Here is a 27,724-nt window from a genome sequence, read left to right as displayed (position 1 = left end):
GATCACATGTAAATGTAAATAAAAATTTCAAATGTTATGAATTTCTTGGAGGCATCTATTTGGTTACAGATAAAAGCAGTGAATACATATTGTTAGTATGTTTTAATAATCACAAATACTTCTTTTCTCAACTCAGATGGGAAACAGATGAGAAAAAAGTCTGTTCATCCTTTTCAGTCAGCTGACAATGATGTGAAAAAAGAAGTTAACACTGAGAATTTAATGACTAATTTATCAAATTCATATGCTTCAGGTATGGATGCCATTAACAAATGTTATTTAATTGTTTTTTTTGTCTTTTTTGTTTTTACAAAATTTTATTTCATCTACATATTTATTGAAACAATTATAACTTCCTTAAGACCTGACCCTTTAACTTCTTTTAAAAGTACAATTAATGGCTCATTTTTTGACAAGACAATCAAATAACATCCATCTAAGAGAACTTGAAGGGACAGTTTCTCTGAACAATGGTGTTAATCTAAAATGGCTAATTTTTGGTAAAAACTGTTACACAGTGGGACTTTGAAGATTATTTGTAGGATTCAGACAAATGCAACTTCATTTGCTATTTTGACATAGCCTTTTAATATCTTTAATTTCCAATGATCAAAACTCTATCCCATGGTGATTATCTTTGGCTCTCTAGTTACTGACCTTACTGTTTATATCTTTTTTTTCTCTCTAGATTTGTTGCCATCCAAAGATGACAAAGATTTAACAAAATGTTTTCTGCTACAAGTGGTAAATATTCTTCTGCACTACATCGAAAAAACTTTTGATGTCAAGAGTAAGATATTGGACTTTCATCATCCTCATCAACTTCTTGAAGGTTTGGATGGGTTTAACTTACAACTGTCTGACCATGCTGAGTCTCTGGAGCAGTTGCTTGTTGATTGCATAGATACCTTAAAATATGGCGTTAAAACAGGTGATTTTCAAATTTGTGCACCCAAACTGGAGACTGAAATGAATAGCCTTGAGTCTATAATTGTGTTGAAAAATATTCCAACTGTATTCATTTTTATTTAAAACATTTGTCTAGTTCATTTTAAGTTGGTGTTGTCATATATGAATTGCTTATTAATAAACAGAGAAAAGTAAATAAAATGATTTTGGTTTGGGGAGTTATATCCCAATGGAAAATAATATACAGTTTTTATTTTCCTTTTTTCATTTTTTTATTTGATCATATTCAGTATTGATGCTCAATTTATTATCTTTATTTGTCAATAAATATAGAGTGCTATAATTATGTATCTGTATAATTTATATATACATCCTATATTTCAGAAGGTGTTTTTTGATTAAATTAACACTGTTGTAACTTGATTCTTAGTCGTATGAAGGAATGATATTTACAGGAACAAATGCTATTTGAATAGGCTGTAGAGGCAAAAAAGAGATTTGTCTGCACATCATCTTTAAGACCTATGGTAAAACTAGTGCAAAGAACAATCCATTTGGGGCTAAGAAGGGGAAGATTAATTTAAACTGAGTTGAATGTAGATTGTTCAATATGATCACCAATGCTTGGTAATTCTTTCTTAATCTAAATCTTCAAAAAATCATTATAAGATAGACCTAAGGAGTTCCTGTTGCAGCACAGCGGAAACAAATCCACTGGTATCCATGAGGATTCGGGTTCCATCCCTGGCCTTGCTCACTGGGTCAGGGATCTGGCATTGCCTTGAGCTATGGTGTAGGTTGCAGACACGGCTCAGATGTGGCTGTGGTGTAGGCTGGCAGCTGCAGCTCCTATTTGACCCCTAGCCTAGGAACTTCCATCTGCTCAGGGTGCAGCCTTAAAAGCACACACACACACACACACACACAAAGGCAGACCTAACATTTTGTCCAAAAAAAAAATGAATAAGCAGCTTTTGAGAAAAAGTATTTAATATTTTAGGTGCCCCCTCCCCCATTCACTGAGGTGGCTGTACAAAACCCATTCTTGGTCTTTTTACTTTAGATGGGTTCTGCACTCTTATGCAAGCCTTTTCTCAATTCATTGCCTTCTCACACTCATAATGATCCATCCCCACTTTTGGAAACAAACTTTAAATCTTCCCTAAACGATGACTTCCTCCAAGCAGCCATCTCTGGAGATTGCCTCTCCTGCTTTCCTGACTGTCTTAGATCCCCAAGGAATGGTCTTAGAATATCCTGAGCTTTCCTTGTGGTGATTTTTTTTTACTGTAATGAAACACCGTCTGTGTCATTCTTGAATTATTATCTTTTCTTCTACCTGTCAGTGAGACCCCCATGATAGCAGCTATGTCCACCTTTATGCCCATCAAATCCCTAATACCCTGCACTGTCCCTGCATATGACAGTTGCTCACTAATGTTTCCTGAATGAAATAAAGTGTACTTGATTTATGTTTACTGACAAACTACAATAAAACTTAATGGCTTTTTAGCCCCGTGTTGTTTTTTTTTTGTTTTTTGTTTTTTGTCTTTTTGCTATTTCTTTGGGCCGCTCCCGTGGCATATGGAGGTTCCCAGGCTAGGGGTCTAATCAGAGCTGTAGCCACTGGCCTACGCCAGAGCCACAGCAACGCTGGATCCGAGCCACATCTGCAACCCACATCACAGCTCACGGCAATGCCGGATCGTTAACCCACTGAGTAAGGGCAGGGACCGAACCTGCAACCTCATGGTTCCTAGTCAGATTCGTTAACCACTGCGCCACCATGGGAACTCCTGCCCCGTGTTTTTATTTTGACCCATCTATAATTTTGTCTTTTTTTATTTTTTATTTTTTATTTTTTAAGGACATCCTCGCTATTTTAATCAGCTCTCCAGTGGGCTGGATGTGATTGGACTTGCAGGGGAATGGTTGACAGCCACTGCAAATACCAACATGTGAGTATCCTTCTGGGTCTAAAGAGTGTGATGCTATTAGACATCCAAGCAAGAGTGAAGATGTAAACTATGAAAGTTACATTTTGCTGGATATGATGTTTACCTTATCATAAACAAGTAGTTGATACCCTGAGAGAAGTTCAAAGAAGCTGCTACTTGTGTAACATTTTGTAATTGACCTTGTCCCCTGCACAGTCTTTCTCTAAAAATGCTCAGGATTTGCATTTCTTGTTAAGCAGTAAAGTTCAGTTGATTAGTCTAAGTTATTAGTGTGCAGACTGGGAGTCCAGCTCTAGAACTGGAATCATTTCAACACTACCCAAAACAGCCCAGAGCACATAGCTGTCTAAAAGACACACTCAGGTATATGAAAAATTGCTTGAATATAAATTCGAATTTCAGTCTGCTCGAAGGTGAAGAAAGTAAACTATTAAAGTTAAATCAAACTCTAATGTGAATCTTTAAAAAAATTGACCTTTGCCACAGGAAAACTTTCAGTTACATAAAAATTAGTTATGATGCTATAGTGTTTTGAAGTAAAGGTAATTTAAGGGCAATATATTTCAAGGTTATAAAGGATAGGGAAATGATTGGATATGAAATTGAAAGGAACAGTCTGTGTCAGATGTTAATATAATTTAACTAGCAATCAAAAGAGATAGCTGGTAGAAATTTAAACTTTAAAACCAAGAACTAAACATTTATGAGAAGCGACTGCTTTGCTATGTGGGAAAATTGTGGTTTATTTTAACTGTTTAGTTGTCATTGAGATGTTAATGATGAACAGGATTTCATAGATGTGGAATGCATATAAAAAATAACCTACACAGTTTACTGTTATTTTTAATTTTATTGCTTGATTGTGGTCCTTTATTTAAACATGCTTAGAGAAATACTTTAAAAAATCATGTTTTTGAGACTTTTTTTTTTTTTTTTGCTTTTGCTTTTTAGGGCCACACAAGCAGCATATGGAGGTTCCCAGGCTAGGGGTCCCATCGGAACTATAACCTCTAGCCTATGCCAGAGCCACAGCAATGCCAGATCCAAGCCGCATTTGCGACCCACACCACCTCTCATGGCAATGACGGGTCCCCAACCCACTGAGCGATGCCAGGGATCGAACCTGTGTCCTCATGGATCCTAGTCAGGTTGTTAACCACCGAGTCACGAAGGAAACTCCATGTCTTTGAGACTTTATGATGGATTTATATATTATATAAATTATTACATAGAGCTCAATCTGTGAATATTACTCCTCTATTCAGAATCCCATTGTTATGAGACTTATTCATTCACTGTGTGAGAAAAATACAGATTCTTGGTTTAAACAGAGAAATAGTGGAAAGAACACATAGAAGATGCAAAGTGAAAGGATTTGAGAGAGCATTCTTTACCTTTGACTTTTTTTTCTTTTAAATGAATAGATATTTCTTACCATGATCTAAGATAGTGGAAAAGCATGTAAGATAGAATTAAAGAGAATCAGATTTGAGTCCTAAATCCACCATTTAGTAGGTCCCTGTTGTCTAAAAATAACAATGTCTACTCCATGGAATTTGAACATGATCACAAAGGTAATGTGTGTAGAGGCTGAAATCGACACAACACATTCTGGCAGAAATGAGCCTCATTGAATGGATATCTCTAAGACCTGTTTCTTATTTTGTCTCTTAGAATTAGAAACTTAATTCAATCAAGCAGTGGGTTTTCTTGGCCTGGGTCTTTGTGCAGAGCCTTGGGCAAGAGCTTATGTATTACTGCCTCCTTAGGGCATGCCATCAAGAGAAGTAGGATTGAGGGAAAATAAGGGCTGTCAGGACAGGAGAGAGGGTAACATGAGGGGCATCCTGGGTCCAGCTACCACTTAGTATAAGCAGAAGTGAGTGTGATCTCCTGGGATTTAGTGTCCTTCTATAAGTAAGTGAATGTTTCTAAGATCAGTCCCTCTGCAGGGAGCAAGGGGGAAGAATTTATTCCCAATCAGATTTCCAATGGCTAAAGGACTCAGGATGGGATGTTAGGCTCCCCACACATAATGGCTGGGCATTCTTGGGACTCCCAGTTGCTTCCATGATTTGTCTCACTAAAGGCAAAGCCAGTGACTGCAAATGTGAGTGGGAGGAGATTCTCCTTTGGGTTGTAGGTGTGTGTGAGTGAAAGAGGTCACTGTGCTGGTTGGGCCCTAATAGAATCCAAAGACCTGAGAGACAGAGAAAGTCAAGAACATCTGAAATGGAACATAACCAGTGCCTGATAGTGGTATCCCTATATAATTATAAATAAAGTGGTCTTTAAAATTTTTTTGAGGACAAATAAAAGATTTCTTGAGAATAACTGAACCCAGTCTTTGATTTCAGAGGTCACTGTAAATAGTTCATCGTTTACTGCATACATATGGTATATATTGAGAAAAACTTAAATGCTTCTGCCTTTTTTTTTTTTTTCTTTTTAGGCCCTCACCTGTGGCATATTGGAGGTTAGGGGTCGAACTAGAGCTGCAGCTGCTGGTCTGCACCACAGCCACAGCAAGGTTGGATCTAGCTGTGTCTGTGACCTACACCGCAGTTCACAGCAACACCAGATCCTTAATCCACTGCACAAGGCCAAGGATCGAACCTTCATCCTCATGGATATTAGTTGGGTTCGTAACCCACTGAACCACAATGGGCACTCCTCAGTGAATTTTTTTTTTAATCCCAGCTTCTTTCTGTGGAGTTAGTTTCGCAGTGTGCCTCAGAGGCAAGTCCCCATAATGGTCCTCTCGGAATCCTTTTCCATGGGGCCTCGTTGTTCTTGTACCTTTTTTTGCTCCTGGCTTTTATTAGAAACATAATAGTTTTTAACCCCTTTCTGGGGGGGGGGGGTGTTTACTCACAGTATAATCTTTAGGTGAAAACATTTATCAATCAATTTTTAGAAAAGGCTCTTTCATATTCTGCCAAATAAGGATTGTCTGTAGCTCTAGATCTCTGTCCTTATGCTTTGTCCACTAGGAAATATGCATATATTTTCTTGATAACTGGATATTTTCTCTTGCTAAGAGTACTAACAGTATTTTGAGTTTGTGCTGAAGGGATGGGGCTTCAAATTCCTTTTGGTGGAAGATGAATTTCCCAGCCACTGCACAAAACAATGGAAGCCATGACACTTTCTTTGTAAAATGAATATACTCTTGATCTGGAAGGGGCGACTTAGAGCATATAAAATTTAACCATCTCTTGCACAGTCTATTATAAAACATAAAAATGTGTATAATCTTATCTAGCACATAATTTTATTTATCATCTTCTATATGATACAATTCACAGTAGAATTTCTATGCATGTATTATAGGTTTACATATGAAATAGCTCCAGTATTTACTGTCATGGAAACAATTCTGCTCAAGAAAATGTGTGAAATTATTGGCTGGGGAGAAACAGAAGCAGATGGAATATTTTCACCTGGTAAGAAAGAAGTTTATAAGATAAAAGATATAGCTTATAAGGAGACACTCAAAATATATTTCAAGTAACATGACTGTTTTTAAGAGATGCATGTTCATAAGCCATTGGGTTGGTTATCATTATAAGTATAGTTTTTTGGAAATTTAAATGTTGTGAATTGTGTCATTTGAGCTTTCTCTTAACACTTTCAAGGAAGGCTATTTTTAAAAATAACAGCAGTAATTTGGCACAATTTTGTTTCAGAAAACTCTCAAATTGTCATGATTTCAGTCAATGTTTCTGATTTTTGAAGTTAGATTAACAGTCGTGATTTCTCTTCTATAGGTGGGAGTATATCGAACCTCTATGGTATATTAGTAGCTCGTTATAAGCAATACCCAGAGATAAGAACAAAAGGCATGAGAGCACTTCCATGCATTGTATTATTTGTTTCCGAACAAGTAAGTATCAAATCTAGATTTTCAAATTTTTAAGAACCTTCCAAGCGACTGATAAAGTAATTGAAAGACTAAGAACATTAGTTTCATTTTTACACTAAATGAATTCAGTAATCTCTGTGTCTGGATTAACATATTGATATCGGAAAGGGAAAAACAACTTTCCCATCGATGGAGACTCTACACATTAGCAATACAAGTAATTCTGGTTGAAATTCTATTTCAACATAGGAGAAACTAACAGAAAAAAAATGTGAGTATAAATATAAAACATTCTTCTCTCTTTACCAGAAACATCAAACCATAAAAATTTAAAAGATTTAAGGGTTCTCTTTAACTTTGCATGAAGAGAACAAGAATGTGATGAATATTTTATTTTTCCAGTTAGGACCAAAAGAGTCAGTGAAATGAAAGCTTTATTTTTATAGGTCCTCAGCCAAATGTTTCCGATATTGACAATATATCCACTTATGTCCCCTTTAGCTTTAATGTTCCAACCCTAGGCATAAGATCAGAACTTATTTAAAAAAAATCAATTCATCCTCTAGTAAATCAATCACTTTTTTTTCTACTATGGTAACATTTATAATCCTAGAGTTCAACTGTAGTCCCAGCTTGAGCATTCTACCAAAACGTACTTGGAAACACAGGGTTTTCTTTAAAATGTCCCTGTCTGCAATGGCCCTCTTTCACCAAACTCATATTGGCATTATATAAATGCATATTATCAAGTTGGAGACCACTGCTGCATACTTAATTTACTATAAAACTTTAATACAATTGAAGATACTTGTTTACAAATATCATTTTCATCATTTGACATATACTTTTTAAATATAATGAGCAAATAAGCTGAAATTCCATAATGTAGATTTTTTAAAAAATCATTTCCTTTTTAACTGTGTATTCTCTGTTAAATGAAAATATGGTTAGGGTTTTAAATTCCTCTATTTTTTTCTCTCATATGGTCTTTTCCTGGCAACTAAAAATAGCTCAGGCCGAGTTTATCTTTTGAGCTGCTACTACCTCCATCTTACCGATCCTATTTACATTGTACAAATGATACAAGGAGATAGAAGTCACCCAGAAGGCAAGAAATCAAGGTAGATGTCAAAGTCATACATAAAAATTGTAAGCAGAAGAATCGATGCATTTCTTCAGGCCTTACTCTTTAAAAAAAAATCAATAATGCAAGACTTAAAGCTGTCTGTAACATGTAAGGATTTACCTGGAGGATATTAGCACTAAATTTATAAATGACATGATTCATGTGTATACAGAGAACTGGGATGTTTAAACTTCTGCACGTGAATAGCTGCATGTGAAGGTTCTATGACAGTGCCTTCTAGAAAGAGGTACTATAACCTTCATCTCAACAAATGTCTTGATAAGGGTTGGGAAATATGTCTTGAGAACTGTCCTTGTGTATATACATATGTCCATGCACAAACCCATTCAAACCTATGTGTATATGCCCTAGTGTAAGTGATGCACTAGTGTAAGTGATGATTTAATGCAGAAAAATTAATACTTTTCCTGTTTTCATTTTTACCAAGGGTCATTATTCAGTAAAAAAAGCTGCAGCAATCCTTGGTATTGGAACTGATAATGTAATTGAAGTAAAATGTGATGAGCGGTATGTTTCTTAACACATTCTCAAAATATTTTATCATTATGTTTCAAATGAATATTAAAATCCCATTTTTCTATTATCCCAATTTTTAGCAAGAATACTCTCCCAGACAAGTGTCAATAATTTTAACTAGAATTAAGAAAGAGGCACCGAAGTTATCCTATTTTACTGTCAAGATTTCTTTATTAAATATAGTGTTATACAAGCAAGGTTGCCACATATCTGTTCCTTGCTTTAAGTGTATTGAACTATTGATATAATGATATTTGGAGGTAAAAAAAAGAAGTTGTAACTGCATTAGAAATCTGCAGAGTGAAAATGTATGTCCATTTGTCCTGATCTTACTTTTCATAAGTAAACTGCTTTGCAAATACATATATTATGGAAGATTATTTTGATGCATATCAAATTTATTCATACATTTATGCATATCAAATTCTGTGTTGTACTCTGCAACTTAATCTTTTAATTTCTTTGACTCTAGAATGTCTTAGAAATCCTATCCCATGAATTTATAGTGACCTTCCTTATTCTTTTTTAATTACTTCAGAGTTCTCCAATTTATAAATGTAACATAATTTCAAAAATATTGCATAAAAGAGTTTTTACCTAGATTTTAGTATTTAAGAACAATGCTTAAATGAATGTAATTATACAAATATATTTGTGTCCATTTGAATTCTCAAATGAATTCCTAAAATTTAAATTGTTTCAAAGAATATCTGCATTTACAACTTCATAAAGATTTTTATTTGCCATTCAAACATTTTTGAGTTAACTGCTCGTCTTATCTATCATGTGAAGCTTGAATGTTGTCAATGTTTCTGTATTTGAAAATTCTGATAGACAAAAATCATGTTTATTTGTTTGAAACAAAGGACATTTAATATACTGATTAGGCCAATTGTGTATTGCCATGATCTGTCTGTTCCTATTCTTTGCTCATTTCTTATTGATAGTTTATTATTTATTGGCTTGGAAAAACTTTATATATTGAGAAATTCTGAAATACAAAATATTTTGCAACTATGTCTTATATGTTCATGATTCGATACTTTGATTTTATTTATATAGCCCCAGTGTATTTCCTGAGAATCCCTCCCCTAGAAATTTTGCATCTTTTTTTTACTATTATGAATAAGATATTATCTATCATTTATTCACAATAATTAGTTTAAAAGAACATAAACTTAATTTACATTTTCATACTTAAATTACTTAATTTACGTAATCAACCACCCAATTGATCAGCAGTCTTACTATTTTTAAAACTATTCCAGGTATACATACACAACCACATGTACTCAAATTGGTTTAAAAATTTTTTTTATCTGTGTATCTATCATCTACCTGTCATCATCTAGCTAATAGATTGTTTCTTCAGAAAAAAAATACTATAATATTGATAGTGGTGAGCATTCTTATCTTATTTCTGACTTTAATTATGGCTTCTAAAAAAATCATCAGTAGACATTCTGGCTTTTAATCTGGCAACAGGGTGGAGTAGGAAAATATTACCTTTTGTTCTTAGAAATTTTCTGCAAAGACGTGTGAGGCCATCTGATTTTGTGACACCCTCTTTCCCTCCTCCCCAGTTTGGATACCTGATTTTTCTACCTTGATGTCAAGAGGTCTTTATTTTATAATTTAAAGTTGACAATGAGAGAGAGAGAGGTCATTTTGTATATTTTTTAGAAAAACTAGAATCTTCTGATTTGTAAGTAATGCAGATTTTAAGATGACTGCATAGTAAACTAAGCATTTTTTTTAAAAACTCAAATAACAGGATATTTAACATTGGTTCTAGGGAACTGAGCATTTACTTAATACTTATTTTTACACCTGTGAAAGCTTTTAGGAAACACTAAAAGCTAATTTTTATAATCTTGAATATTATTTATTCTTCTAATTGATAGAATTGGTATGTTTATTCACTTATAATAAATCAAAGTGTATTTGCATTTTTAAGGGGAAAGATGATTCCAGCTGAGTTAGAGAAAAATGTATTACAAGCTAAAAGAAAGGTATGTTTTGCAGTTCCATATTTAACATGCAAATGTATCATGGTTTTCTTTACCTATTTTCATTAGTGGAAAACAACTGATAAGATAAAGGAAATAAAATAATCACCAAATGTAAGAAGTTTCTTCTGAAATTAAAGTAAGTAACATTGCAGTATTTCTCTGATAATTTTGTTTCTGTTAAATATCAAAAGAAAACTTATCTGGATATTTACTAATAAAGGAGTTTTGTTATCTCTATTGTTGTGATATGATTTTCAGTAAAGAAATTCAGAAAGAAATAACAATAAATGAGACTTAGAGAGAGTGATATTAGTTCATCTTACAGTTAAGGCACTTTTTTCTCCAATACTATAAGTACCTTCGAGTATTTGAAATAATTAGATATGTACTGCCCTTAGTCAAAGTTATCCAGGTTCCTGATGTCCAGAGTGTAATGGTTAAGTAACAATACTGGCATTCCTGTGGACTTCATGAGATGGTAAGAGTGATTTGGTTTTTGTCATCACCAGGGCCAAACTCCTTTTTGTGTCACTGCCACTGCTGGCAGCACAGTGTTTGGTGCCTTCGACCCTCTTCACGACATTGCAGACATTTGTGAGATGCACAAACTCTGGATGCATGTGGATGTAAGTCACATCCTGTGATCCAGTCTGGATCAAGATTTCCCTTTATAAAAAAAAGAAAAAATGTATTCTATGAACAGTCCCTAAAATTTCTTTCTTTTTTTTTTTTTTTTTTTTTTTTTTAGGGCTTCACCTGCAGCATATGGAAGTTCCCAGGCTAGGGTTTGAATCCAAGCTGCAATTGCTGGCCTATACCACAGCCATAGAAACACCAGTTTCAAGCTGCATCTGCAATCTACACCACAGCTCGCAGCAATGACAGATCTGAGCCCACTGAGGGAGGCCAGGGATCGAACCCACATTCTCATGGGTACTGGTTGGGTTTGTAACCCACTGAGACACAACAGGAGCTCCTAAATTTCTTAACTGGCATTGCAGGCAAGATGAAAATTTCTCTGTAAACTTAATTTTTATGATGAATAAGTATCAAGAAAGAACAGTCTTATTTCCCTAAATTATCTTAAATTAGACTTAAAACATTACCATGGAAAGAGTTACAAATGTACCAAATGTTTTTTTAAAAAGTCTAAACCTCTATCGATATTCAACCAATGATTTAAAAAATCAGTTTGAAGAAATAGTTAAGCCTGATTTTAAATCAAAAGGACCTAGCCCATTACTCTAATATACATATCTTAAATAATAATGATTAAGGAAATTAAAACTTTTGATGCTGTTAGTTTAGTACAGTGACTTTAGGCAAAAATGACTTTGAATTTAATTAGAGTTGAACAATTTAAAGTTGTATAGTATGGTAGATATTTTAATTTTTCTGTAGTATTGCCAAATTTGATGCCAGCTTTGTTTTATTCTGTCTCTGGAAATTATACAGAAGGTGTCTCTGAATTAATTAGAAACATAAAACCTTTACTGTGTCATGAATAGAAAATGAGAATTCATAAGAGGAAATTTTAAAATATATTGTTCTTATAAGTAGGATAATTAAAGACAAGCTTATAATTACCTAGCATAGCAATTAAATCTTCACCAACTTTTGAAATACATTTAATGTAGGAAAAAGCAGTCAGTGCTCTTTAAAAAGAAATAAGACATATCATTTGTATCTGTCATAGGCAGCGTGGGGAGGTGGATTGTTGCTGTCTAGAGACCATTCCTATAAACTCAGCGGCATTGAAAGGTGAGACCCGGGCCATTGCTTGTGAAAGCAAGAGAGCCTATCTAGGCTTCTGTTTTCGTTCATAGACTTTGAGCACTAATTGGAGCTGTTTTATCCCCTAGGGCCAACTCTGTGACCTGGAATCCACATAAACTCATGGGTGTCCCCCTTCAGTGCTCTGCTATCTTGATCCAGGAAAAAGTAAATGATTTCAGATTTTTTGTTTGTTTGTTTTTGTTTTTGTTTTTTTAGGGCCATACCCATGGCATATGGAAGTTCCCAGGCTAGGAGTCAAATAGGAGCTGCAGCTGCTGGTCTACACAACAGCCACAGCCACAGCAACATGGAATCTGAGACACATCTGCCACCAATTACCACAGCTTGCAGCAATGCCGGATCCTTAACCTACTGAGCGAGACCAGGGATCAAACCTGAGTCCTCATGGTTACTAGTTGGGTTCTTAACCCTCTGAACCACAACTGGAACTCCCTATTTCTATTTTTAATGGATATCTTGGTAATAATTAGCTTCACTGTGAATGTTTAAAATGGCTCAGGTCACTGTTGTGGTGCAGATTTGATCCCTGGCCTGGGAGATATATATATCTCCTCACTGAATTAACACAGTACAGCACAGTTTGCCCTAATGAGGACAACTGATCCTTCCCCCTTATCTTTAAGTAATAGCCACTGGGTAACTAAAGTGTCATGAAGTCAAAATCAAATGACTATAGGGCAATAGGTAGTCAGTCAGTGTGTGGATAAGATATGATCTGGGTTGAGACAATAGATAGTGACACAGACTATAGAAGACTGATAATTTATGTCCCACTTTTAAAAACACCATGAACAACTAATCTCTTTGAGGTCAAATTTGGCTTATGGACACCCTCTTATGTCAGAGTATAGGGCCAAAGTAGGACTCATTTAAATGTGAATAACTATTAGTAACTGTGATATATTTTTAGCATTAAAGCACAAATTTACCAGTTGGATGAACTTATTTTCTCCTTAGAAATTGGTGTATTTTCTCTCTATCAATAGTAAATATAATGCTGTATAAGGAGATAAGCCCATGACCTTGTCCCAGAAGAGATATGGCTCTAAAGTTCATCCTGAGTACTCCTATCTCTACCTAGATGTCAGAAATGCAAACACGATCCATGTGGCTATCATATGTAGCTTTGTTTTCTTTCTTTCTTACTGATAGGCAATCCAGTGGGTTTGGATTTAAAAATAAAAGTGCTTGTCTTCCCATTATAAACTGCCTGGGCTGGTAACCCCTCCACTTTCTATAGATTATTAAATACCCACCTTACCTCCTCTAGCTCTGAGAGAATTTTTGTTTTCTCCTCGTCTAAATCCTTCTTAGTTACTCAGGCTGAAACTGTTAGTTCTGATTCAGATTCTGCTCAGTTGGCCGAATGGCAATGGTATCCCTTCAAGATCCCATCAGTAAAATGGCAGCTTCCTTGTTTTGGAAATCTGCAGGTTAACAAGTTAATTCCTCCCCTTCACTGGTGTGTGTCCAGTATGCAGAAATTACAGTGTGGCTGCATTTTTTTAAAGAAGGTTTTGAGTGTGCTCCCCCTCCTCCTTGCTAACAGGTCTATATTCAAATATCAGACTTCGGAGACTTTTATGGTTAGAGCTCAAATGCAACTTTTCTGCAGTCTTTCTTGATTTCTTCACTCATAATTAATATACTAAAATAGTCCTGCCCTCACCCACCCAGCTTTCTGCAACCCAGATTGTAAACCCAGGTTGGCTAGATTTTTTTTCTACCCTTTTTCTTATCACAAATCCACTGTCCCAGCACAGTGTATGGCAGATCATAGGTGCCATAAATATTTGCTGCATTAATGACTAAGTATAGCTTAATCTTTGCATTGGAACTGATAGTTAAAACTCATATTGATTATACTGTTTTAAAATATTTTAGTCCCCAGTTCTTATACAACAAAAAATTAAAGTAGGGAGTTTGAAGTAAACTAAAGAATAAATATTTTCAAGTGTAAATAAGACACCCTATAATATGCATAAAATAATCACCTTTGCAAGGTATCATTTCTATTGCATTTCCCCTAGATGTTTCAACACTTTTCATCACATTGTGGTCCTCTCTCTAGATCCATACACCACTCCTAAAAAAGGGTGTGAGTTTTTATCCAGTAGAAATTGGATTTCTACACACTCTGACAAACTGCCCTTTTGTTAGCTCCCAAATTTACCATCTTATAGACATATGATCTTGAAAATTATCTACCATGCTATAGTTTTAGTTTCTTCAATCTATAAAAATATAATAGTATCTGTGCTGTAAGTCTTCCACTAGGATCAAGTGATATACTTGTGATGTGTCCAGCATATAATAAGCACATAATAAATACATTGTTATTTGCTTCTTATTCAAAAAGTTATACTTGGTATATATTTAAACTACACCTGTCAATGCACATAGGTTAAGCCTATGTCATGCTGTAACAACATTTGTCTTCTGAGAAAAGCCTCTTTTTAACTGGGTAATGGAAAACATTCCTTTTCTCTGGTGATTATTCTTTAACCATCCAATGCAAATACTTCTTGATTCTTCAATACTAAGGAGGAATGTATTCAACATCTTTTATGTGAGAGGAAATGGCTAAAACACAAAATTAAATAAATGGATTATTTTATTCCCTACCTTCTGTGGTTATCAGAGCAGATTATTTGGCAACTACACAGTTGATTCACAAAAGAGTTTAAGTGAAGCAGGCATTTGGTTCTTATTAACTTTAATACATGATAGTTACAATTTCAAAAGAGCAGCAAAACTTCAAGGCTTTCAAGAAAAGTTAAAGCAAAATAGTTAAGCAGTAATCCAATTATACCACCTACTGTTCCAGAGAACAACTGAATCCACTAAAATCCTAAGAATGTAACAAACTTTTATATAAAATAAATAAAAATTCTATTCAAAAGTACATGTAAAGTAGGAATGCTAAGTGAATTGAAATAAATAATTGTAGTCTCTTACTGCTATATTATTCCTTTTTCAGGGACTTCTGGGAGCATGCAACCAGATGGGAGCTGGATACCTTTTCCAGCCTGATAAACTCTACAATGTTGACTTTGACACTGGGGATAAAGCTATTCAGTGCGGGCGACATGTTGATATCTTTAAGCTGTGGTTAATGTGGAAGGCAAGGGTAGGAATTTGCCATCTCTTTTCTTATCCCATGTATTTGGATATCCAGTATAATAAATTCCATTTTTATTTGGGTGTCTTTTCTCAAATTATAGCCTTATTAATTTCTTAAATACAGGAAATTACTCTATTTCTAACTAGAAATGGCAAGCTTGGTTTCTCAGATCAAAATTCTACTGAGGTGGAAAAATTTTGAGCCTGTTTTATTATTACTATATATGCTACCAATGGTAGGAATAAAAATCTGTTAGGAATATAAACCTGTTTGCAGCTTTTTCAAAACTGTTTTTTTTTCTTTCTATTAATTGGAAGTAGAAATAGGTCAAGCTACTTAAAGTCCATACAGATTTCCAGATGGGAACTCTCATTTATTGCCAGAATGTTCACTCTACCTTAGAGTCAATGGTAACAGATAGAGTCTCTCCTAAGATTATGACAACAGTAAGACATGCTCTACACCCTCTTTCTGCACCTTTTTTATAATTATTAAACTAAATAAATAACATGCTTTTAGGAAGCTATTTTTATCACCCCCTTCCCAATCCTCTATATGAAGATGGACAGTAGGATATGTGCAGATGAAAGCTTTGACATGAACTAACAGCATTTTTAACGTACTGGAGACCTAGTTCTCTACAACACATTACCCACGTGTGGATCCTGGGCTTTCTCAGGTACCAGTATCAGAGGTGGTCATACTTCTCCAGAACAATTGGTTATATATTTATTTGGTGGATATGGAATTCCTAGGACAAAACACAAATAGAAAAATACGTTCTGTAACATAAATCACAGAGGCAAGTTCATAGTCTTTCTTTAGTTCTTCTGTAATATATTGGAAACTTTTTCTCTTCTAACTTTCTCTCTTTCATCATCTGCTTTTTCTTAACCTTATAATGCTTGTTCAAAATAAGCATTAAAAAAAAAACCTATTTCAAATAGTAGATATGGATTGGTAACCTCACCTTAAATTCCTTCAATAATAAGGCATGAATTTTGAATACATCTGTTCAATGATAATGGATCATCCATTCATTGAACATGTATTTGGCTAGAAAGATTTATATATGTTATTTAGTTTACATTTCCCAAAAATTGTGTTTGGTGGGTGTTGTGTCTTTTAAATAAGTAATTTAACTTGCTGATGGCTGGAAAGAACTAAATCTCAGCAGCAAAGCTGGTAACTCACCTAAACCCCAAATCTATTTTTCCTCACAAATCCATATTGTCTTTCTTAATATAATTCATAACACTGTGAAAATGCCAAAATTCAGGTAGGAAAGTGATGAGAAAGCAGACTTGATATCTTTTGCATATTTGCATTTTTTACTACTTCATAAAAAGTTATATAAACAGATGTTATATAAATAGGACCATTCCTGGGAGTAGGAAACAAAATCTCAGTATACTGTGGAGTGGGAATTCTTTTCCCATTAAAGAATGTTTATATATTAGAAAATCATGTTCAGGTAAATTTCCATGATGGGCTTGAAAGGGAGCAGTTGACTTGTAAGTTTGTAGCATGATTTATAACTATTAAAAATTTAAGCATTTGATATGTGAGCCTCTGTCTTTGCTCTTGACAAAATAATGGGCATCAAGAACAAAGTCTAGAGAGATAAATGAAAGAATTTTCATTTTTTTCTCACTTGCAATAATGACACAACGAATAAGTCACTGATGGTAGAAAAAGGAGTCCTCTTTAATGGAATACATATTTCTTAAAATAATATTAATTACATAAAATACTGTGAGAGGTTATAAACTTAAGAAGAAAATCATATAATAATATAAGATTCTATAAACATTGATGATTATGCAAAAGCAAATCTAATGTAAAACCTTCTTTTTGGATAGATTTTCCTCATAGATTGGACTCATTTTATATTCATAAAATGACTGTGTTTGGCTAGGAGAAAGCTATAGGGAGCTTAATTGTCCAAGAGCCCCATCTGCTTCTCTTAAATTCATAATTGCATTTACCCTGAGGCTGTGCTCCCCAAAGTTTTCTCCTAGTCAGTGACTGAGCATGGCCAGGATTCTAAGGCATTCCCATTCTTCAGAGAGAGGAGATTCTTCTTGATATCTGAGTTGGTGTGAAGAGTTCCCAAGGGCCTTTCTGCATCTTACTTAGATTTTATAGTAATCTAAGATGTTTTACCTCTCTTTTACCTGCCTTTTCCCTTCACTTAGAGTCAGATTTATTCAATCTGAAAGGTCTCCCATTCTAACTGGCTCCTTGAAGACACAAGTTCTTCCACTAATAAAATCCTTGCACCTTTAATCCCATCTTGGTGTTTGCTATTTGAAGAGCCCGGGCTAACAGAGTCCAGTTAAGTTCAGAATAGAATCACCATTGTTGTTACTATTCAATCTTTGTAGATTTATTTTTCAAGAAGCTTAAAAATGCATTTACAATAAGGACGCATATGCTGATGTTTTTCACTGCCAATTTTTTTTTTAATTTTTGTATTGATTATCTCAAACTTTATTTCATTTCTCTTTAAAATCTTTCAACCCCTTTGAATTTTTTAAAGTTTTATTGAAGTACAGTTGAGTTATAAGGTTGTGATAATTTCTGCTGTACACTGCCAATTTAATATGCATTGAATGCCACCAGAAGTCCTATATGGAAAATTCCTGGTGAGTAGTAAACTCTATGCCAAGTATTTCAATGATCTTGAGCCCCACTTCCTCAGAATCCAGAGTAGGAATATTCTTCGTCAGTGATTTCTATTAACCTTGCTGCAGTTTTTTTCTTTTAACTACTTATGGCTTCCCCCTCAACCAGATTGCCTTCAAAGAAAAATATCTGACACAATTTAAAATGATAAAGTGGTGAGTTCAAGTAGTTAGTCCATTGATATTTAACTATTTCTATTCTTAAGCATTCAATGACTAACAATGCCTTTTTCCAAACCAATATTTGTTCAAAATTGTGACAGTTGGAGCATCTGACCACATGTCATATAATCAAAGCTTTTTACATTTTAATTTGTATATAGTTCCTGTGGAGAAAAATATGGCTTTGAAAAGGGATTAGAAGTGAAAGGGTGCTGGGGTAAGTATAATTTCAGACAGTATAGTCATTGTCATTAAGAAGGGTACATTTGAGCAAAAACCTGCAGAAAGTAAAGAGATCATGCTGAATTTTAGAAGTCTAGCTAGAGTGAATCTCAATTTAAAATCTTTGAGATTGAAGCATGCCTGTTGTGTCTGAGACACAAGAAGATCAATGTGCCTAACATGGAGTGAGCTGAATAATACAGGGAATTAATGTAAGAAGGAATATGAAAGGGTTCCTCGGTTATTAATCTTTCATAGAACTCTATTGCCTCTGTCTCTGTGTAAAACAAGTTCTGATTTAAACAGAAAGTGTGGCCTCTTGGGGGCTCCTTACATCCTCACTTATTCAGTTGTAGATGCAGCATCTTTACCTTGTACTATTTGCACTGTCACCAAGTTCCCACCTATCACAGGGCAGGTGGAATTCCATGCTCATTGTGCATTACAAAGGCTATGTGTGGATGGGGACTGGCGTGGGGGGGAAAAGGGTAGAAGACATGTACATTGCCTGTATCTCCTTAGCTCACAGGCATGATCCATCATCCCATTGGATCTCAATAAAAAACACAAATCCAAAATAAAATTTTCAAGAATTACAGTACAGCAACAGCAGAGCATTAAGTAAATCATGAAACCCTTCTGAGTCTGGGGCCCTGTGTGATTGCATGGTTTGTATGCCCATGAAGCCAGCTGTGATCACAAAGGCTTAAGCATGAGGATACACTGAAGTACCACTTCATATGGTTGTAAAAGCTCCACACCACACAAGCCTGGAATAACTACAAATGTGTACCCTCAGCATGGACATACATGGGATGTATGGGCAGAAGTAAAGAAATCAGTTAGGAAGCAATTTTAGTAGTGCAGGAATGAGTGATTGGGCCAGCATAGTGGCAGTGAATGGGTTAAGATATACTAGATCCTAATTACATTTCAAAGGCAAATCCATTGGAATTTTCCAAAATATTAGATAGATGTGGGATGTGAGAAAAAGAGGGTCAAGAATAAGAAAATATTGAAAAGGGTAAAATTAATTTATTATTGAGATTGGAAAGACTGAGAGAAATAAGTTTGTGGAGGAAGGTCAGGAATTCAGTTTTGGACACGTCATTTTGAGATATTTACTAGTTATCTGAATAGGGGGTTGAATATATGAGTCTGAGGTCCGGAGATGAGGACTCAGATGGAAACCCAAGTGGAAGAGTGATCAACCTGGACATACTAGTTAGAGCCATAAGTCAAGTGGAACTTACCAACAAAAAGAAGGTGAATGGAGGCAAAGACTGACCTATTTTTCTGTGCCTTGGTTATCCACTTTACAGGAGTCTTCTAAGAGTAAATTACACCAAGAGTACAAAGCACTAAACTGCATACCTGTTACATAGCTGAAGCGCAACAATTTTTATTTTAAAATACACTGTGCCAGCAAGTATGCCAAGGGCTTTATTTGTAGTATTTCTCTTATTCCTCACAGTATTATATATAATTTTAAAAAATTTGCTCTGTATAATAGATAAGTATTTCATGTCAAAATATTTATCAAACATTTGTAGATCTAGGCAACTGAAGCTTAGAAAGGCTAAGTAACTTGCCTCAAGTTCCACAGGCAGCAGGGACTAAAAGCAGGTTGGGGAGATAGAAATAAGAATGCAGTGATAGCAGATAATACCTACTATTAGTGCGATAATAATCACATTTACTTAAATAAGGACATTTAAATAAATTTAATACATTTCAGGAACTTTGGTGTAATTTAAAGGTACTGACTTCAATGAAGCTTTTGATTTTTTTTTCTTTTTAATTACAGGGAACCTATGGCTTTGAAGCACAGATCAACAGATATATGGAACTTGCAAAATACTTTTATAAAGTTTTAAAGAAAAAAGATAACTTTAAGCTTGTGTTTGATGCAGAGGTAAGGACTCTTTTAGTGGGCTTTTTTCCTTTGGATAGTTTAATGGATCTATACTTTTCTTTGCTGAGTATTTTTTACTTGAATCTATTACCTAATACTTTGAGATAATTTAAGAGTTATACATAATAATTACCATAAATATTTTATTTTATCTAAATGCAAAACATTTATGTTTTTAAATTTTTTTCCATTTAAATTTGCTGTCTTATAGGCCAAGGGTATTAAAAACATTTAATTTGATGATTATATTCAATTTAAAAAATTTTTAAGATGAAACTCTTTGGTTATAATTGCTTTTCTGATTTTGATGGCACCAAATCAAGAGTAATTTAATTGTTCCTAGCTTTTTTCTCATATGTTGAGAGTATCCAGTTGGGTTTCCGGATAATAGATGGCATAAAAGAAAGTGGGCTTTAAGTTACATGATACTCCTTGGTTAATCACGATTAAAGTACTAAGTAGACACTAATAAAAAATTGAGAGTTTTGCCAGTATTATATCCATCTTCCTCTTCAAGACCAGTCAGTCATTCAATGGCATGCATTAAGTCATGCTCTTAGGAATCAAAGGTGTTTGGTCTGTCTGCATTGGCTCCCTCTGATTGTCTTATGTCTAGTTTTTGTTAGTCTCTTTCAGTCTTAAGTAGAAACTAGAAGTTTGTTTTTAATATTATACATTCTCTGATCATTTATTTTCCTCTCTGAAATGAAATTTCATAATTGATTTCAATAAAGTTCTCTTACATCCTTTATCTATATAAAAGACATCCAGTCACTGAGGCCAGAACCTTGTATTTATCTTGAAAGCCTAGAAAAGATCAATTTTATCTTTTGAAGATTTTGAAAATATAAATCTTCCTATTTATCCCCATGGCTATTGCTTTAGTGAAGTTTTGTCCATTCTCTCTTGAATTATTATGGCATTCTATTTATTAGTAGTCTCCTCTCCCCAGTTGTTCTCTCCTCTAATCAGTTGTCCATACTATAACCCGAATGACTTTACTCAAGAGACTGTTGTTAAAATATTTAAGATATTTTGAGGAATGGGTTGCATGGCTGAAGACTGGGCAGTCTGTGAGGACAATATTTTTTTTATCTGTGTATTTGGTGCCTGGTATGTATCAGACCCCTCAAAAACTATTTCTATTTTATTTTTTATAATTATTTGACTATTAGCTTTATTTTTTTAATTTTTACAATTCTTTTTTTTTTTTTCATCATGGCTGGTTTTCAGTGTTCTGTTAATTTTCTACTGTAGAGCAAAGTGACCCAGTCACACATACATATATACATTGTTTTCAAAAACTAATTTTAAGTGTATTAAAAGTTAAATTAATTAAAGTACTTCTGGGATAGTTAAGTAGGTAAGGTGTTAAGAATATTTATAAAAATACTAAAGAATTAGGTAAAACTAAAAATACATATAAAATTAATTTTTGATTTAGCCCGAATTCACCAATGTCTGCTTCTGGTACTTCCCACCAAGACTTAAACATATTCCAAAAGGTTTTGAAAGGGATCAAGAACTACAAAAGGTAAGTTTGTGTACATATGGTGTGGTATTTATAATTTTAATATACTACTTTTTTTTTTTTTTGTCTTTTAAGGGCCTCACCCATGGCATATGGAGTTTGCCAGGCTAGGGGTCAAATCATAGCTGTAGCCTCTGGCCCACACCACAGCCACAGCAATATCAGATCTGAGCCGTGTCTGTGACCTAACCACAGCTCACACAACACTGGATCCTTAACCCACTGAGCAAGGCCAGGGATCAAACCTGCTTCCTCATGGATGCTAGTGAGATTAGTTTGTGCTGAGCCATGATGGGAACTCCAGTATTACCTTTTAAATAATGTGTCTGAGTTAGCTTGATTGATTAATGAATGGCAGTCATATGGTCCTAAGCCATGTGTTTAACACTCTGATGGAACCAAGTAAAGTCTCAACCTATAAGTCATCTTTCAAATTAACCCAGTCTTCATTTATATATTTGAAGATATTTATTACATGCTTATTTTTTGGTCAATGGATTTTCTTACACTTTGGTTAATTCATTCATCAGTTTAAATTTGCTAGGTGTTCCATAGGAATTAAAGATATAAAATGAATAAGACAGAATCTAAGACCCAATTTGGCTGGAAGGCTTAGTAGGGAGAAGACAAGAATATAAATAATGACAATTCCAGAAACAACAGTAGAGGTACTTGGAGAAGTGTTAATATATTTGAAATACTTATCATAAGGTCATCTGAAAAAGAATCTGAGAGATATTTATGAAGGAAAAAATGATCAATATTGAAAATAACCTTGGGCAATTAATGTTTACCTTAATAATGTATATTAAAATAAGGAGGATTACCATCATTATGTGTTATTTAGCACATACATTTACTGAGGCCTTCAACCTATCTTAAGCATGCATCCTATATATGCATTTTATAATAGCATCGCCACCATTTTTGAATTGACCAACATCACAACCATTTATCTTAGTTAATGTGAGGTGCCCTAGGATAAGCTGAAGACAAACTATCTGATATCAGCATTTACAGGCATCAGTTTTTTTATATCATCAGAAAACATCACTGGGCTTGTAAGTCCTAAGAGAAAATAGAGGTTTTCGTTTTGTTTCAATTTTCGTAATACTCCTTGTTTAAATATTTTATGGCTTAAGGCATGTATTAAGCGAAGCTCTTAATTTTTTTTTTTAACATATAAGTGTTATCTTCCACTAGAGTAATTACTACCAGCTGAGGGTTAGTGGGGTGCCTGTTTACAGACTTAGAGTGCTATTTCCTGGAGGTATCCACACTCCCTCACCAGAGAGTTGTCCCTCTCGGAACTCTGTGTGTGTCCCTGGATGGAGGGCGAGGAGGGAATAGAAAGCAAGCTTTTTTAAATATTGCAGGCAATAACTAATATCTTTTATTTTGTGGCCATGTTGATTAGTTACAATAATAAAGGACATTAAATGAAATGTCTGACTATTTAAAGGAGATTTATATACATATCTGTATATGTATGTATTTGCTTCTGCTCCACCGTTATAAAGCCATATGGGAAAGTTAAGTAATGGATGGCATCTGTTGCATTTTAAAGGTAAACTGTGTCCAGGAGCAGAAGTTTTGAGAAGGACATGTTGAATGGTTATAGAATGCCCTCTCCTGACTTTCCCGAGTCACAGTTCCACTTTGTCCTAAAATAATCATAGTAATCCGAGTATAATGTGACCTAATGGCATACACATGGTATTGTTTCAGGAGCTGTAACAAAACAATTAAGCAGATAGAATTTGTATCTGTGAAATTTACAAAGAAATTGTCTTTTGCTGCAAAACAGTGACCTTGTAGGAAAACCCAAGATGTACTGTAATAATTCAAAGATTGTAAGTTATAATATCAAAAGATACTACTATTTTTCCACTCCCTATCTCATTTTACCTCTCTCCCAGATACTTCTATTTGAATGGCCATATAAATAATATAAATAAAACATCACATGACCTTATTTAGTGTATTCTAGCACATTTGCATTACTTTGTTTCTGGTAATTATGAATCATGGAGTAACAAGAGCTACAGTATGAATATAGAACATGCTGCTTTTTTTCTGTACTAAGCTCCTTCTCAAAATTTATCCCTGACAGTTTTAAATTGCCTTCAATTTACTTCAAGCTAATGATAGTTCTGTAGCCATCAAGAATGTGGAACAGTATTTACCTGTAAAATTTCCTTCTAATGATATATTCATTTATACACAGATTGCTCCAAAGATTAAAGCACAGATGATAGAGGAAGGTACAGCCATGATAAGCTACCAGCCATGTGGGGACAAAGTAAATTTTTTTCGAATGGTCTTTTCTAATCCTGCCACAAGACAAAGAGATTTTGACTATCTTATTGATGAAATTCAAAGACTTGGGAAAGATTTATGATGCTGCAGTATGAACTTGTATACCAAATGTAAACATCAACCTAAAAAAAATCTGCTCAAGGTAACAAGAAAGGAACAGTATAAATAATATCCTCTTTAGAACGTTTGATTCTCTTTAATCCTATGCTATCCAAGATGATGAAAAGGGAGTGGGTTCATTGAAGACAGATAGATAGATAATGGATTCAGATTTGTTTATGTATTTGTTGTTTTCATTAATTTAATAAAAATATTGAAAATCTGTTAAATGTCAGGGACTTGTATTGGTGTGCTTACATCAGTAAATAAGAAAGACAAAAATCCTTCCTCTTATAAAGAAAGAAGTTCCATTGTGAACATTCAGTAAGTTAGCATATATTTACACGATTGAATTAACTGCATAATGACTTTTTGTGCTGAAATCATTTTCTTTCTTTTTTTTTAAGGGCTGCACCTGTGGCATATGGAGGTTCCCAGGCTAGAGGTAGAATTGGAGCTTCAGCTGCCAGTGTATGCCACAGCCACAGCAACGTGGGATCCGAGCTGTGTCTGTGGCCTACACCACAGTTCATGGCAATGCCGGACCCCTGATCCACTGAGCAAGGCCAGGGATTGAACCCGCATCCTCATGGATACTAGTTGGGTTCATTACCTCTGAGCCACAACAGGAACTCCTGAAATCATTTTCAATATCATATGATATATTCTGTCTCTGTAAAAAATAAAATAATACATACTTAAAAAGTAAAATATGTACTTTATTTCAAATAAATCAGATGAATAAAATGTTCTGTATTTTGGAGAAGAGAGTCAGGGAAGGGACTGACAGGGGCTGACGTGATTGCCTTTTAATCCTTGCATTTTTATTTAGAAGGAACTATGGCTTCTATCAAGCTTCTGTGACAAAATGATTTAATTCTTTTTTTTTTCTACCATGCCCTTTTTAATGTTCCTAAAGATCAACAACAATGACATCCTTTTACAATTCTCCAAAAGCAGGTTAGCCGTATTTCACAAAATGGCATCAGGTACCTCCCCATTTGTGATAAAATTAGTGTTTTACAGCTCCTTTTTTGAGATAATAGAGTTAACATTAACTGAACACTTAGTGTGTATCGGATCATATATTAAGCATATTAACTTGCACGGTCTCAGTTATTTCTCTGTTAATATTATGATTTAAAATCCCTGTATTATAAACGAGAAGACTAAAATTTGAAGAGTTTAAATAATGTGTCTAACCCCGTGCTTCTGATAAGTAATAAAACCCAAATTTAGAGCTAGCCATGTTTTTTCTCAAGTGTGTATGACAAAGAACCTGCCAGATGCCTTGCTGCAATTCAGGTGTACTACCGACCAGATGAGCCATTTGTCAAACCACTTGACTTATGCAGCTCTCTTTCCTCTTCTCTGAAATAGGGATAACTGTGCTTATACTTCAGGGATGTTGTTAGAATACAAGAAAATAATTATGTTAAATATTTTTAGAAATTTGAATCATTCTGTTATTTTCTTTCATAATGTGTGCATACATCAAATTGTCATGATGTAAATTTTAACTACTACACCATTTTATTTGCCAGTTATACCTCAATAAAGCTGAAAAAATTGCCAAAGTGCTTTGGAAAGAAGTTCAGGGAGCCTGAAGTTTCTAGCTTAAGAGACAGCTTAGATCACAGTTGCTCTGAAATCCATATTAACATGATGTCATTGTTCTATTTAGCTTAGTATAGTAAACAAACTGAAAATTTTGGATTCATAGGGCTTAGGTCTCTGGAAACTATCACACAAGTTATGTAGCTATTTGAGTACAAAGCAGAGATGTTTCATGACTGAAAAATCTCCCTTTGGTGTAATTAATGTAGCATCATACATGACTTAGAGGCCTCATGTGTTAATGTAGTCTGAACCAGCAAGAAAGGACCTGGACAACTATTCCACAATCCCATACCTCTCTCTACTTTGTGCTTCACAATGACTCCTATCCTAGAAATTCTTAGTAAAGCTTCATGAAAACAGGATCTCTGCTTTATTTGAGTCTGATTTGACAACTGAACACTTAATGTTATCTCAATGATTATTTCACCTGGAAGACTGAGACGGGGATGTTTGAAGATCCTGGTCTAAGTTAATTCCTTCACTATTTCCAACACAGCCCTACAGATGCGGGTCTGGAAAGGAAAAAAGTCACCAAGGCACTGGATTCACTCTAAATCTTTCCTTTGCTGAATCATAATAGCTCTATATTCTTGATTTCTTTAGCTTTTTGTTTGGCTTTCCTCTCAGCTCAGTTGATCCCTTAATTCCTTTTGATGGAAGACTCAATTTTTTTTTCTTGTTTATTTTGTTTTTCCCTCTGATGTCTGGCTTTTCACATTAGTCCTCTCTGGCACACTTTTTGCATTTATTCTACTCAATCAGCCCTCTGCTCTTCCCCATGGGCTGCTTGCCCAGCCTTCATCAAGAGATTAGGAATATTGGCTCCAGCCAGAGGCTCTATGCCTCACTTGTCACCTTTGTTTGTTTTAATTTGAATAGTTTCTAACTCTTTTTATCTAAAAATGTCCGTCTAAATGTACTTGCTTTTTCCTAATCTAAACCCCAGTATGGAATGTGTGGATAAATTTAATAAATATTTTACAAGAATATTGTAGTTTATTTTTCCAATCTCCTGTGAGATTTCTTATCTCTAAATTGCCATTAGAATTTTCCTTTCACAAATATAAGAATGAATTGGCATTAAATCTTTCTGATCTTCACTCCCACATAGAATGTCTTTTCACAAAGAAGAAAAATTTTCAAGATGCTTCTTTGATAAAGTGGCTTCTTTGATGCTAGTGGCTATGCTGATATATTAAACTACATATAGGAATAATATATATCCCACTAAGTCACATCTGTATACTCTCAAACTAATGAACCACTGATAAAGAACACTGTTTTACCTTAAATTCTGCACTTTGTAGGATATTTAAACAGCCTATAGTCTCCCAACTTCCTCTCAGTATTCTGAAATATCCTGTTAAGAATAACTTAAAAATTTCTTAAAGAAGTAGCTTTGGTACATCTAGTTGCAAACTTCACCATGTTTTTAATAATTAAACAATTAAGTTTGGTCAATAAATTCTAGCAGTACTTTATGAGGCTAGAGGTCCATGAAAGGCTATGAATATTTTTGCAATTTTTACTTTGATTAAAAACAAATAATCGAATTAAGTTCTACAACCTCCTACATTTAAATCACTAGTAAACTGCACTATGAAAATTCTATGTATTTTTGAAAATGTAATAATAGCTAGTAGTGATAATAGCTAGTAATAATAATAACTTTTTTTTTCTTTTATGGCTGCCCCTTGGCTTATGGAGTTCCTGGGCCAGGGATCATATCCCATCTGCAGTTATGACCTATGCTGCTGCTGCGGCAACACAGGACCCTTAATTCAGTGGGCAGGGCTGGGGATTGAACCTGCAGAGATGCTGCAGATTCCATTGAGCAATGT

General features: G+C 34.5%; 1 protein-coding gene across 1 annotated transcript; it reads left to right on the top strand.

Moving 5' to 3' along the window:
- The first annotated feature begins 624 nt into the window (after positions 1 to 624).
- LOC125120780 (glutamate decarboxylase 1-like) lies at positions 625 to 24,246 on the top strand. Its single transcript, XM_047769207.1, has 13 exons — positions 625 to 931; positions 2,777 to 2,867; positions 6,201 to 6,313; positions 6,638 to 6,753; positions 8,307 to 8,386; positions 10,353 to 10,407; positions 10,917 to 11,033; positions 12,104 to 12,168; positions 12,270 to 12,348; positions 15,185 to 15,334; positions 20,207 to 20,314; positions 21,759 to 21,848; positions 24,073 to 24,246. The coding sequence occupies exons 1-13, from the start codon at positions 625 to 627 to the stop codon at positions 24,244 to 24,246; spliced, it is 1,545 nt and encodes a 514-aa protein (XP_047625163.1).
- The last annotated feature ends 3,478 nt before the right edge of the window (positions 24,247 to 27,724 follow it).

Source organism: Phacochoerus africanus, chromosome 2, assembly GCF_016906955.1.
Source record: "Phacochoerus africanus isolate WHEZ1 chromosome 2, ROS_Pafr_v1, whole genome shotgun sequence".
Classification (NCBI taxonomy): Eukaryota; Metazoa; Chordata; class Mammalia; order Artiodactyla; family Suidae; genus Phacochoerus; species Phacochoerus africanus.
The sequence above is the reverse complement of the archived record's forward strand: the minus strand, read 5'-3'. Positions and strand labels throughout refer to the sequence as shown.